Source organism: Acomys minous, assembly GCF_964271855.1.
Source record: "Acomys minous genome assembly, chromosome: 15".
Taxonomy (NCBI): domain Eukaryota; kingdom Metazoa; phylum Chordata; class Mammalia; order Rodentia; family Muridae; genus Acomys; species Acomys minous.
Window position 1 is genome coordinate 74528882 of NC_140497.1, and position 14151 is coordinate 74543032.

At 43.4% G+C, this 14151-nt stretch overlaps 1 protein-coding gene across 14 annotated transcripts in view; it reads right to left on the minus strand.

Moving 5' to 3' along the window:
- Window positions 1–14151, minus strand: part of CCDC158 (coiled-coil domain containing 158) — a 71187-nt gene that overhangs the window by 56189 nt on the left and 847 nt on the right. For 11 of the 14 annotated variants that reach the window (XM_084759910.1, XM_084759911.1, XM_084759918.1 and 8 more), the window contains exons 2-4: window positions 8808–8851; window positions 3669–3809; window positions 1612–1829 (exon numbers count right to left, since the gene is read on the minus strand). In XM_084759910.1, coding sequence (XP_084616036.1) covers window positions 1612–1829; window positions 3669–3735 — 285 coding nt within the window. In that variant the 5' untranslated portion in view covers window positions 3736–3809; window positions 8808–8851. The remainder of the gene's footprint in view (window positions 1–1611; window positions 1830–3668; window positions 3810–8807; window positions 8852–14151) is intronic. The other 3 variants (XM_084759916.1, XM_084759914.1, XM_084759909.1) reach the window with 2 other exon arrangements.

The following is a 14151-nucleotide window of genomic DNA, read 5'->3' on the forward strand; positions in this document are numbered from 1 at the left end:
GAAAGGAATGTTAGGTATCAAGTGGCTTTAGCATCACCGTTTATCCCACCTGTAGCACACCTATGATATTTTCTTCTACTTTAAATATTTCAAACACAAAACTACATGGAGAGGACCATGTCTTCCCCATCTTTATATATCTGGTACCTAACACATTTCTGTTACATAAGATACAACTAGCACTGTTTGATAAATGTTAGTAGTGGCCAAACAGTGCTAGTATTACTGATTTTTCTGGGAACCAGCTAAGTGTGACACTCTCTACCAAGAGATAATAGGAAATAAGTTCGACACAGAAAATAAACTAAGGCGCCTCTCTTCCTCTATCTCTGTCTCTTTGTGTCTCTTCCTCTGTCCCTCTTCTTTCTTTTTCTCTTAGTCTCTAATTGTCTCTGACTGTCTCTGTCTCTCTTCCACTATTTCTGTCTGTCTTTCTCTGTTTGTCTCTCTGTCTCTAACTCCCTGTCTCTCTCACTCTGTCTCTGTCTCTGTCTGTCTGTCTGTCTGTCTCTCTCTCTCTCTCTGTGTGTCTCTGACTCCCTGTCTGTCTGTCTGTCTGTCTCTCTCTCTCTCTCTCTCTGACTCCCTGTCTGTCTGTCTCTGACTCCATGTCTCTCTCTATGTAAAAGAACAACTCCTTGGCGTCTGTTCTCTCCTGACACCCTGTAGGATGCAGGAACTGACCTCAGGTTGTGAGGCTTGTGCATTAGCACCTCTACGCAGGGAACCATCTTGCCAGCCAATTACTGTCCCTTTTCTCTACTAGTCTGCTGTGCTTCCTCTGTCTCTATACGGCTTACTGGTGTATTTATCACTAGCTCTCACCACTACTTGTTTACATGATGAGCTCACCTCCTTTGAGAGCCTTGGCTTATTTATCTTTGTACACCATGTATACGATGTAATGGCACATAATTTTTCACATTTGCTAAAATAGTAGGATCATCTCCTAAAGTTTACTTCTAGTCAGATTAGGCAGAATGACATGGACACGGTGAGATGTACAAACAGTACTTGCCCCGAGAACTCCCTCAGTGCTGTCTAGAGGAAAGGCTTCGGAGAAGGGAATGCTTGAACTGAGCCCCGACAAACAGTAAGAGCCCTCCAGCAGTCACCCGGAGAGGCATGGAAATCTACGTTAACTTGGATGCGGTGGGAAGAAGCCTGGGGTGGGAGGGTTGACTACTAGAACTCAATACACAGTCAGCTGCGGCATGAGGTCCACTGGAAGGCTTAGCCAACACTTCTAAATCCTAGTTACCATTTTGTATGTACATATATCTAAAACCCTACTTTCTACCATTGTTTGCAAAGAGAAGCCAAGTGTCATAATAGGAGGATAGCAGGCCTCAAGGAATTATTAATAGCAGATGAATATCATTAATTATAACATTTTGAGGCATTCAAATTTTACTAAAATTCTATCATGAAACCAAGACAAACAATGGGAAGTAAATGTATTAGTCCAATATAAAGGAGTAATCAAATTAGCAGGTTTAGCTGACAGGCCCATGACTAATGCTTCCTTCTGGGGGGTGAGGGTTAAGTTGTGTTTCAAGGCAACATGCCTCCTTGGCCTAATGGTGCCAGGTGCCAGAAAATGCAACTCACTTCATTTAGTCTTCTCTGCAAATCTTTAACTTGATGTGAATATTCTTCCAAAACACGCTCAATATGCTCTTTTCCAGGGTAAGGGATGACTTTTCTGTGAGAATCAAGTTCCACTTCATATTTAGGGAAAAAAGGAATTTGTGTTAACGTTCCAGTTGAAGATATGTTTTCAATTGTTGTACCACGGACAGATGACATTAAAAACGGGCTTGAAGAACCTAAACATTAGAGAATTCATTAATTATTCATAAAACAACTTTGTGGCAAGCATTACTGTAGGGAGTTCCTTTAACAAACCTTGAAGGAGCACAAGACCCCACGGGAAAACCAAGCAAGTGAGCATACATATACCAGCACTGAGAAAGGCACGCGCCAGATGCAGAGGAGGACCAGGCTGGGGAGGAAAGCAAACACGTGACCCTGGGGCGGGAGATCTTTGACGTGTGTATGAGTGACACCTACTCTGGAGGACAGGAAGGACAGAGACACTCAAGAGTAAAAGCACATTAAAGGCTCGTGGGGTTGAGAGATACCTGGGACGTTCTGGGCAAGAGAAAAGCTGCTGTCAGAAGGGTGAAAATAGAGACCATGAGGGACTTTGGAGTCATGCCAAGGAGCTTGGATCTCCCATAGTACCGTATAGTTTTAAAACTGGGATGAAACCTGGTTACCAGAAATATTTCTCAGTGGCAGCAGGACCCCGCTGAGGTAGGAGACCATAACTATAAGTGGCAGACTGGTGGGAGATTCAGAGCAAAAATCTTCCAGCAGACCAGCACAAAAATGGAGATATCAGCTAGACTGATAAGTATTTGGGTTTCTATGAGATGCAAAATAATAGAGGGAAGGGAGCTGGCAAGCGGCTGCCTGAACATGCAGACACAGTGGTGACTTAGGGATGAGGGCAGGATCTGTAACCGCTCTTGTCAAGCTTTGTACTGTATCAGGATCACTTGGGAAACATAATATATATATATATATATATATATATATATATATATATATATATATATATATTTGTGCCTAAACCCCACTCTGGTCCTACTAAATCAGAATTTCCAAGTGTGAATCTAAGCCATTTAAATGTTTAACTGAAAAGCTGGGGTGTGGTGGCGTTGACACTGATCGTGGCTGAGAGCCACTGCTCTCATTAGACAGGAAAGTAGGAGCTCCCAGCACTTATAGGAGAGGGCTGATGGAAGGGAATGGCTACGGAAGCTCAACACTTGAGCCGGGTGCAGTGGTGCATGGCTGTAATCCCAGCACTCAGGAGGCAGAAGCAGGAGGATCTCTGTGAGTTTGAGGCCAGCCTGGTCCATGAAGCAAGTCCAGGACAGCCAGGGGTACACAGAGAAACCTTGTCTCAAAAAAAAAAAAAAAAAAAAAAAAAAAGTCCAATACTTGCTGATAAGACGTGTCCACAAGATGGGGCTGGAGGGATGGCTCTTGTGGATCTTACAGAGGACCCAGGCTTGTTTCCCAGGAACAAATGGTAGCACAAAGCCATCTGTAACTCCTGATCCAGGGGATCTGATGCCCTCTTCCAACCTCAGAGGGCACCGAGCACACATGTGGAACCCAAACATGCCTACAGGCAAAACACTCACAGGTAAATCTTAGGAAAATAAATAAACCAAAACTTTAGAGCTGTGCCCCTAGGATCTCGATGGGCCACCACGAGGTGGGTATGAAGAAGAATATTGCTAACCTAAGGAGGAGAGACGAGCTGACCTCAGCTGACACAGACAAGAAACTCTAGAGGAAGGGAAGGTATCAGGGAGACAGGAGATGATGCTGAGGTTGAAGAACCTTAGCACAGAAACAAGTTTCAGACAAAAGAGATAATAGAAACATGCTAAACTCAGACATGCTCAGTTAAAAAGCTAGGCAATCTCCTGCTCCAAACTGGAATTATAAACAGCACAGCAGACGTTCACAACTAAGTCCTGTGTCTTGCGGTGAAACCAAAGCTTAGTAAAAACTAGGAGCCGAGATGGTTCCTATGAAGATTGTTTAGTTCTAACTTCCCACCATTTTGTTTTAGAAAGGGTGCATACCTCCATTGGATGTGATGCCACTTGGTAAAATATCTTCATTATTTGATTCACAAGCTTTTGATTCCATATTAACTATTTTCTGCCTCTTCTTAGTGATCTTGAAATATGAGTGCTTCCCTGTTTGGATTGTTCAGTTCTTATCTATGAAAGATAAAAGTATTCAATCTTTATTACAATCTTATTTGTTGGGGTGACCTTTTTTTTTTTTTTTTTTTTCGAAACAGGGTTTCTCTGTGTAGCCTTGGCTGTCCTGGACTCACTTTGTAGACCAAGCTGGCCTCGAACTCACAAAAATTCACCTGCCTCTGTCTCCCAAGTGCTGGTATTAAAAGCGACTGCCACCACGCCCGGCTGTTGGGGTGACTTTCATTCACACTGTGTGAAGGTATGTCACTGTATTTTCCATTATTAGTTCTGTACTGGGCTGAGTGCTAAGTACTGGCATGAGTTTGGCACTGTCACTCCTGTGCCCATAACTGGTTTTGTTTGTAAATCCTCATCCTTCCACACCTGCTCAGTTACTCTAAAACATGTGTCAGCTGTTGTCTCACTGCTGGTTGGTTGTAATGAAGAGCTGACAGCCAATAGCTGAGCCAGGAAGTATGAAGGCCGAACTTCCCAGCTGGGAGAGTGGCACAAAGAGACGCAAGTAGAATCGGGAAAATGGACAAGGACACAGGAGGGGACAAGGAGGGGACAGTCTCAGACCAGGGTCTAGAGTGAGGTAAGGAGCTAGCCACGTGGCTGGGACACAGACCAGGAAGGTGGGCTACATAGACGTCTCAGTGTCATTATTTAAACCTTTGGTGGGTCTGTGAAAGTCCCATAGTAGTTATTGAAAAAGTTCAGAGGGGAACAGGGCTGACTTTGTTAATGCTTTTGAAATTTTCCTCAAGAAAAATAGCTGTGTACACAAAAATACCTTATTGCTACATAAAACTTATCTACAAGTCAAATTTTATTATAAAACTTGATTTTAAGACCAAAGGGGTAGGATCACCCAGACAAAACTAGGTATCCTTGGCTGTCTTAGAACTCACTATGTACAACAGGCTGGCCTTGAATCACAAAAAGCTGCCTAATTCTGCTTCCTATGGTGTTGGAACTAAAGTTGTAGGTCACCATAACCAGCTCCCAAAGGGTTATTAAAGGTAAACTAAAATTTAAATATTAATACTGTAAGCCTGGCACAGTGGTACAGGCCTTTAATCCCAGCACTTGGGAGGCAGAGGCAGGCAGATCTGAGTTCAAGACCAGCCTGGGCTACAAGGTGTGTTGCAGGACATGCAGGGCTACACAGAAACCCTGTCTCAAAAGACAAACAAACAAAACATATTTAATATTTTAGTTATGTTCTGGTTGAGGGGCAGTTGTTCTTTCAATCTTATAAAAGTATATTGCTAAATAATAGGACTTACCTCCCTAACAAAGATCTCAAATCAGCAAATTAGATCTCATTAATAAAAGCTGAAAAACATATTTGGTATTAAATAATGTTTATAGTTTATAGTTGATCAAGAAGGTGATTCTAAGTTTGGAAAATAATGATGGTGGCCTAATTCCAAATTTCTCCTTATTTTTACTCAAACAAGCATAAAATCAAGATGGAAAATCAACAGAACTATATTTATTCCACATTACTGTATCCTACACACAGACTACCTTCAAATATCTAGATAGAAGAGTTTTCCCTCCCAAGGCCGGTCCCACCATTCCGCTGTGAACCACTGTTGTGGAGAAATGGGAGATGCAAACGGAAAGACTCAAAAGGAGCAGAGATCAGCAGAGACCTGGGCGCAGCTAACGCATCCTAGAGAGTGAAAAACAGAACCCTAAACCCTGAGCCCAGACTGACCCCAGTGTGGGCCAGCAGCTCGGAGAAGCAGTGTGAGGAGAATTATATTTCAAAAGAGGTGGCTCTCCCTAGAGATAATTTGCTAAAGGGAAGAGGGGATGGGAGTTGGGATATTAAGGACCCAGTAGGAACAGAACTGAAGACTTTTAACCTTTTCTCTACACCTCCCAGCCCTACTCCACCATTACTGTAAAAGCTACACGGAAAGAGGGCGCATGCAGCCCAGAAGTCCTGTTCTGAAGTGACCAGAAGGAACCAAAGCACATTATCTCCAGACAGAACGCATAATGTGCAAAACATCTTTTCCACTGGCCAAGTCTCCTCCACCAAACAACAAGTGTGATGCCAAAGAAAGTTATTCCATGAACTCCAAAGTGAACATTCTCCACCAAGTATATGAATACACCTTCATAATAAAAATAAAAGTAAAGATAGATGCCAAGTAAACAGCAAATATGAGACACCTAGTGATTTCAGACAGTACAGTAACTTGACCAGCAGATGACAGTTTCAACTAAACAGCAGGCGTGATGCTAAGTTTGAGGAGACGGACGGCACTGTCCACTGAAGGAACTGCAAACTGGCCCATACACAATTCTCCGAAGGCTAGCAGCATATGGCCTGGTGCTTGCTAGCCCTGTGGCCAGCACTGCAGTGGGTGTGCAGCAGGGTACATGGAAGACAGGCTCCAGGCCGTGTACTGAGCAGCACTTGTGCCATAATGGACATAGCCATTTTCTGGAAAGTAATGATTTCTGTGAACTACATTAACACTCACAGATGTGGTCACATGTCATCCCCCCTCCTGCATACACACACCCCCACTCCCCACAGTAAGAAAGGATGTAGAGGGCTAACTCAGCCAGTAGTCTGCCTGCCAGGCAAGCACAAGGTTCTGGATTAAACCCAGAGTATAGACAACAATGTAGGGTTGAGGCATTTTTACTTAAACAACAGTAGCCATTTCTTTGTAAAGATGTTTGGCACTTCTATAATAAAAACAAAACAAAACAAAAACCAAACAAATAAACCTGCAATTCAGCTTGCCCTATTTTAGAAAGACCATATCCTGACTATGATCAGAGATTCTGTGTTCCTCCACTCTGTGACACTTATATTGGAACTGAAATGCTCAATTTTTAGGCACAAGTTTGTAAGATTATTAAGAATTTCTGGAATTAAAGGATTTTTCTTCAGGAAATCATAAACTTGTTGAGCGCTGCCATTGGATAATTTAAGGATCATAATAATATAAACTTACAAGTCTTTTCTCCCAGAAATTTGTGCTATGGTTCCATTTATTATTTATTTATTTTGGGGCACCGGGGATCAATCCCAGGGCATGGCGCACATAAGGCTAGCCCTCTGTCACTGAGCTGCCTGCCCTGAACCACAGGTGTCCACTTCACGTCTAAGTGAACTGCAGCGGGGCAGCCTGGCCTTGCTAAGGTACGCCCAGGGTCTGCTGCAAACACTTCTGCACCGTTTAAAATCACACATATGTTCACACTGAAAAGAGCCTTAAACCTGACAAAGGCAGTCATGGTTGGAGTGCTGCAGAACAGCCTTGGGCATCGCACCCCACATACAAAGGACTTTGGGGTGTTTGTAGCTTCTGTGCAGCTGAGCTGAAGTGCTTAGTGGTGCCTCCTCATTCCTCCTCCCTGAACTCCAAAAGGCTGCAGCTCCCTTCCAGGGTGAACAGTCTCCATCTTGACTTCTTTCCTTAGCATTCTCATTGAGGTGGACCTGACTGCAATAGAATATCTCCGTGGCAACGTAATTTACAGTTTAAGTCCTATTTTGGTTGGCAATGTTACATAAATGTAGGTCTATTCAGAGTCCCAGGCAGTGACTCACAATTACAATGGTAGACCACTCTATCTTCCATAGAAGCTTGGAACTGGGGATTTCATAGGGTCAGTGTATACTCCCCTAAAACCACACTGAAAGTATAAAGAGGGTAACATTGCCTAGCACTTACTGCCAGATGCTTAATTAATTAAGAACTGCATTTTATTCTCAGTCACACTTGTTTTTCTGGATACTGTCACCCAGGTTCAAGCCCTGTGTCTGTGAAGCATTACTCTGTAACCTTGAGAACAACACTTGGCATCTCTAAGACTAAGATACGGAGGTAGTGTGCATACTTCATAAGAGCAAGGCTTAAGTAAGGAACTCATGTGTGTGCCCTCCTATACAGAGGACCTGCCTCCAATACATGCATACAGTGCTACCTAAAACAGTAGTCACAACATGAATTAGGAAGTATCTGTTTAATTTTAGCAACTCACTGCCTCAGAATAAATGGCTTTATCTTTCTATTTACTCAGAAAGAAGATACAAGCTTTATATAAGTACATGAACATAAGAGAAAACGGAGTTGGCCTGGTTTAACTAAGTGTGAACACAGGGCTGTCCTAACCAGTACAGGAGTTGGCTGTTTAGATCACACGCCATCACTACATACCAGCCAATATCATTCAGTATTAGCAAGCTAATACTGGGGCTGGAGGGATGGCTCAGAGGTTAAGAGCACTGGCTGCTCTTCCAGAAGACCTGAGTTCAATTCCCAGCAACCACATGGTGGCTCACAGACATCTATAATGTGATCTGATGCCCTCTTCTGGCCTGTAGGTGTACATGCAGGCAGAGCACTGTATGCATAATAATAAATAGACAAATCTTTTTTAAAAAACAAGCAAGCAAGCTAATGCTGAATAGTATATAACCATCCAGGAGCATTGGCACACTCCTGTAATCCTAGCACTTGGGGAGTAGGGGGTGGGGAGAGGCAGATCTTTGTGAGTTTGAGTCCTACCTGGTCTACAAAGCAAGTATAGGACCGCCAAGGCTACACAGAGAAACTTTGTCTTGAAAAACCAAAACCCCAAAATAAAATAAAATAACAAAACAGTACATGACCAAGAATGAGGAGGCTTCGCTCTACTGTCCCGTAACTCCTAGAGAACAAGTCTGACTTCTCCTGCCTCCGAGCTTCAGCTCCCACCCACACCAAATGAGGAGAGCGCGGAACTCTTCAGACTTTCTCTCAGCAGCAGAAGCAGGAGCTGTTCTGAGCCTTAGCTACCAAGCCCTTCTCACGTCCGTGAGATGTGTCTGTAAGAGCAGAGCCCCCTGAACAGTCTGCAAACTCTTGTTGCTTCAGACGCAGAGCTCTGTGGCTTCACATCTCCAAGATAAATTACACAGAGACACAAGAAACTCAGACATCAATTGTGTATGTTCAAAACTGTCAGTGATAACTAGTAAAGTAACAGTACCTTAATTTCTGGATATTCTTATTTTCAGTTACTTCTATTAATACCTGAAAGTGAAATTTGCTTATTAATTAATATATTTCATTAACTAAAATTTTCTGTTCCCCAAAAGTTTAATTTACACATTTTTCTCATTTATGGTTTTGAAATATTTGTATATAACAAGAAAAGGTTTTTTATTATTACTTGTGTGTTTGTGTAGCACAGCATGTGTGTGGAGGTCAGGGGACAACTCTGTGCAGTCATTTCTCTCCTACGCTGTGTGAGTTGTGGGCTTCCTGCCAACCAGTGCCAGTGTACATGTGATGGCCTTCTCGACCGTGTTCAAGCTGAGGAGATTGCCATGGCTACGGGATGCCCTGGCCTGGGCCAAGTGTCAGACTAGTACATCTCTGAAATCGCAACATCCATGATTTCCTATGGAAAACCCACAAAAAGACATTTCTCGTGGCTGATTTTAGTTAGAGACAAATGCAAAAGATAGACGAGCTTTCAGCAAGTCATTTTGCATAAATTATAATGCATTTCATTGTGCTTATCTCTTCATAAATCTTTGTAGTTACATATGGGTTTGTTTGTTTGTTTTAAGATAGGGTTTCTCTGAGTAGCCTTGGCTGTCCTGGATTCACTTTGTACACCAGGCTGCCCTCGAACTCACATTTATCCACCAGCTTCTGTCCTGCAAAGTGCTGGAGGATTAAAGGTGCATGTCACCCAGCCTGGCACATTAAATCTATGTTATCCTAATTTTGCTCTAAAATTGTTCCCTAAACAGTTTTTAAGTGCTTTTTAGTGTTCTTAGCTATGGCTGCTATGAACTTCATTGTGTTTTGCTGAGTCTGTCACACAGCAGAGATCAGTAAAGACATCTTAGATGTGGTAAGTCATTGGACAAGACTCCTTGAATGAGCAATCTAACTTTAATTCTATTGATGTTTTTAATGCTCTCATGAACTCGCCAGATCCACTATAAAAATGCCTTAAAAGGTATTTCTTGTTTCCCTTAAAAGTGGTGTCACTGTTCCAATCTTGCTCCAAGCCTAGAGGGTAAAGTCCTTCACCATCGGGACTAACAGCCCCTGCCCCACCCAACACTGCTCTAGTGCAAGCCCCTCTAGGGCTCTAGTGCAAGTCCCTCTAGGGCTCTAGTGCAAGTCCCTCTAGGGCTCTAGTGCAAGTCCCTCTAGGGCTCTAGTGCAAGTCCCTCTAGGGCTCTAGTGCAAGTCCCTCTAGGGCTCTAGTGCAGCCCGACACACTGTACTCTCCAAGGTTTTGTTTTTGCATCCTTCCTTGCTTTCCTAGCAAAGACTCTTATATTTTGGCTTAGAAGGTGTCGAGAAAGAGCTTCGCTACCATATGTCTGGTTAATGTACACAGAGTCCATGACCTTGAAAACTGATGTACTAATAAGAGAAAGGAAATGTCTTTGACTCAATTATTTAATTGAGCAAATGTATTTGGAACACAAATATAATTTATCCTCTCTTTTCGTATCAAAACTGATAAGCTTCAAGTAAGCAATTACTGCACATAAAATATTTTGCACAAAGACTGGCATAGAGCAAGCATTTGATAACAACTTTTATTGATGGCATTTGGATATTTCATGTAAACACCGTTTCTATCAATGCTAAGCAAGGATAGAGCTGTCTTAGATCAAGACCAATGAAGGTTCTAGCTTGTGAATTTATAGTGATGGGAAAGAGATACTAGTGAAAACCAAAAGCATAATTTTTAAATTTTCAGTTAAAAATATATGACTTTGGAGACTGGCCAGCTAAAATGGGGAAAACAGTGCCGAATAGCAGCACATCAGGAGGTGGATTAGGGCTACATTAGCTAGAGTAGGTTAGCGAGGGACAGCCTTTCTGAGGTGGTGGTCGATTTGAATGATGTTTCTTAAAATACCATATACAAAAGTGAGAAGACCACAGCACCCACTGACAGAGAGGAAAAGACTAATGGGGTTTCAGTGTGACCATGGGATGAGAGGTCTGCTCACGGCCACTCCTGCACACATGCTCACAGGGGACTTCCTCTCTGCCTCCTTCTGGACTGCCCTGAGAAGCAGTTGGTGACGCCAGCAGGGTTGAGGTTCACGGCCTCCTTGGAGGGCTTTGGGACTTGCTGTGATTGGGCCTATGCTCCTTCAGCAGCTGTATGCAGAGTTTTCAGAGTGGGTTTGAGGCTGGGTAGGAGGCACTTAGAGTGCACAGCGTAGGGATCTGATCCCGACCTAACCCTAAGGTTGAGCAAAGCTCAAACAGCGACGCCTAGTGTAGGGCTGGTGCGGTGCTGGGCTGCCCAGGGGCCAACCACAGATGGGCATGAGGACTCTTTCTTGGGTGAGGAACATGTCCTAAAACTGAACCGTGTGGCTGAATACACAACTCTGTGATTTGTTGAAAATTATTGGTATGTAAATTATATCTCAAAAGGCAGTTTCAGGATGACCAAAGAGTGGGAGTGGGAAATAGCTGCCTGGGTCCCAGAAGTGGATCAGTTCAACTTGAAGAGTACTTTTCCAGAGGCCTAGGAACAACAAACCATCTCTGTCCCTCTTGCCTGGAGGACTACTCTTAGCCAGGTTGTGATATTCCTCCCACTTTGACCTTGGACACCCAGGCATCTTCTGTAATAGACACCTGATAGAATTCTAATAATGGCTAAGAAGTATGCTTATGCTAATCTTTAACATTTCAATTTTTTACATTTTTGATAATTTCATATGCGAGTACTATATTTAAGTAATTTTTTTATTTTACATGTATTGATGTTTTGCCTGAAAGTATGTCTGTGTGAGGGTGTCAGATCTGAGAGTTACAAACAGTGTGAGCTGCCATGTGGGTGCTGGGGGAGCCAGAGAGAATCTGGGGAAGAGAGACCCGAGGAGAGAAGAAGGAAAGCCGCCGTGGGTGAGGTGGAGGAGAAGCACATGGCCGGCGTGGATGGAGGATTTGGCCCAGATGAAGAACATTAGCAAGTATTTGGGATTATGGGTGGGAGGTAGCTGGATTTAGCAAAAATAAACAATGACATGTCAATTAAAAAATAGAAGCCTTAAAAATTGGATTAAATGGCAGATTACCTCATTATGCACCACCATCTTTCATACAGAATTCCCTATTCACTCTCAAGATCTATAGAATTCAAGAAAATATGCAGGGACTCCATTACTACACCCACTGCTACCTCAGCTGTAGTTTTAAAGTGTTCATTCATGCAGGTTCTGTGAGCCTCAGGAGCACTGTCTTCTGTATCCGGTGTCTACAGTGGCTGTGGTAATTACCACAAGCATAGCAGCTTGAAACAACAGACATCTTTCTGGAGGCAATTGTTCAGGATCAGTCTCCAAGAGCTTGAAAGCAAGTTATGAGCAGGCCCTGGTCTCCTGGAGCCCATTTCTCATCTACACTGGTCCCCACCATTCCCTGACTCACGGCCACATCACTCCAGTCTCTGTCTTACCGCCTTCCCCACCTCCTTCTGCTTTAGGACAAACAGATAATTCATGATAGTCCCTCCCTTTCCAGGTCTTGGACTTTGAGGCCAGAGAGATGGCTCCATAGTTAAGATTACTCCTTGCTCTCTCAGAGGACCTGGGTTTGGTTCCTAACACCCACATGATGGTGCATTAGTAACTACAGTTTCAGGGGATCTGACGTCCTTTTCTGACCTCTGTGAAAATCAGACACTAACATGGTATACATACATACATGCAAGCAAAACACTCGTACACAAAAAAATAAATCTAAAAAGTAATAATAAATCTTTGGTTTAAATCACATATGCAAAGACTTTTCCCCCTTATAACATTCACAGGCTCCAGAGATTAGGACCTAATTTTATTTTTTTATTTTTTATTTTTTATTTTTTTATTTTTTTGGTTTTTCGAGACAGGGTCTCTCTGTGTAGCCTTGGCCGTCCTGGACTCACTTTGTAGACCAGGCTGGCCTCGAACTCACAGCGATCCGCCTACCTCTGCCTCCCGAGTGCTGGGACTAAAGGCGTGCGCCACCACGCCCGGCTAGGACCTAATTTTTAAAAAATATTTATTTATTATGTATGCAGTATTCTGCCTGAATGTCAGAAGAGGAGCAGATCTCATGTATGAGCCACCATGTGGTCACCAGGAATTGAACTCAGGACCTTTGGGAGAACAGCCAGTGCTCTTAACCTCTGAGCCATCTCTCCAGCCCAGGACCTAACTATTTAAGAGGCTATTATTCAGCTTATTATGTACCTTGAAGACAGATGGTTCAGAAAAAGGCTCTTTTTAACAGCTGCTATAGGGTTTTTTGGTGGTTGGTTTTGTTTTTTGAGTCAGGGTCTCTCTACATAGTACTGCCTGACCTGGAGCACTCTACTGTAGACCTCGCAGAGCTATACCTCTCTCCTGAGTGCTGGCATTAAAGACATGTGCCACCACAGTTGGCTTTAAAGTCTAGAGTTTTAAAGTGGCTCACCCTAAAACACAGGAGAGCAGAGTCACTGCCACAGCAAGCACAGGCTTCGTATACACTGTCAAATACACCTCCAACTGCTGCACGTCGAGGGTAAACATCACTACCACATGAAAACTATTTTCCACACAACTAAATAGGTAACTGTATTAAAATTTAAAATACAGGCCTGGAAAGATGGCGAAGCCGTTAAAATTTAAAATATATTCCCGGAAAGATGTCTAAGCCATAAGAACACTTGCTGCTCCTGCAGTGGATCCAGAGTTCAGTTCCCAGCACCCACATGGCTGCTCAAAACCTTCTGTAACTCCAGTTGTAGGGGATCCCAGAACCCCTCTTCTGGCAGCCACAGGCATCAGGGACTCAGGTGTGCACTTACAGCTCAACACTGGCAGGCAAAACACTAATACACGTAAGCTAAAAATACATCTTTAAAAAAATAATGATTGTGGCACAGGTGGGAGTTTCAGAGCTCTGGACCATTCTTCCTTATGCAGGAAATAATAGTTACCAGTCAAAACATCCTAAGGAACAGCCCGCAACATTTGTCTTCTACAGTCCCGTGACCTTAAGGTCAGCATGACGCGAAACAAAAACAACCTCTAGGACAGCTGGAGTGGGGACTTGTGCCAGTATTGTGGGAAATGACGGACAGAGACTGTGGTTGACAGGGAAAAGTTGGGACCACAAGTGGATTACCAAAGAGAGCTCCAGTCAACAATCTCATGTAGGATGAAAGACTGGTGACAGTCCGAGGCCCCACTCCTGTCTCTCCCCCACGTTTTCCTATCTCTTCCAGCAGTCCCCAGGAGCCCCGCAGTCCTGTTGGGCCCACGGAATTCTGCATTGACCCTGGAGTCATGAAGACCCAGTTTTCCCTGCCA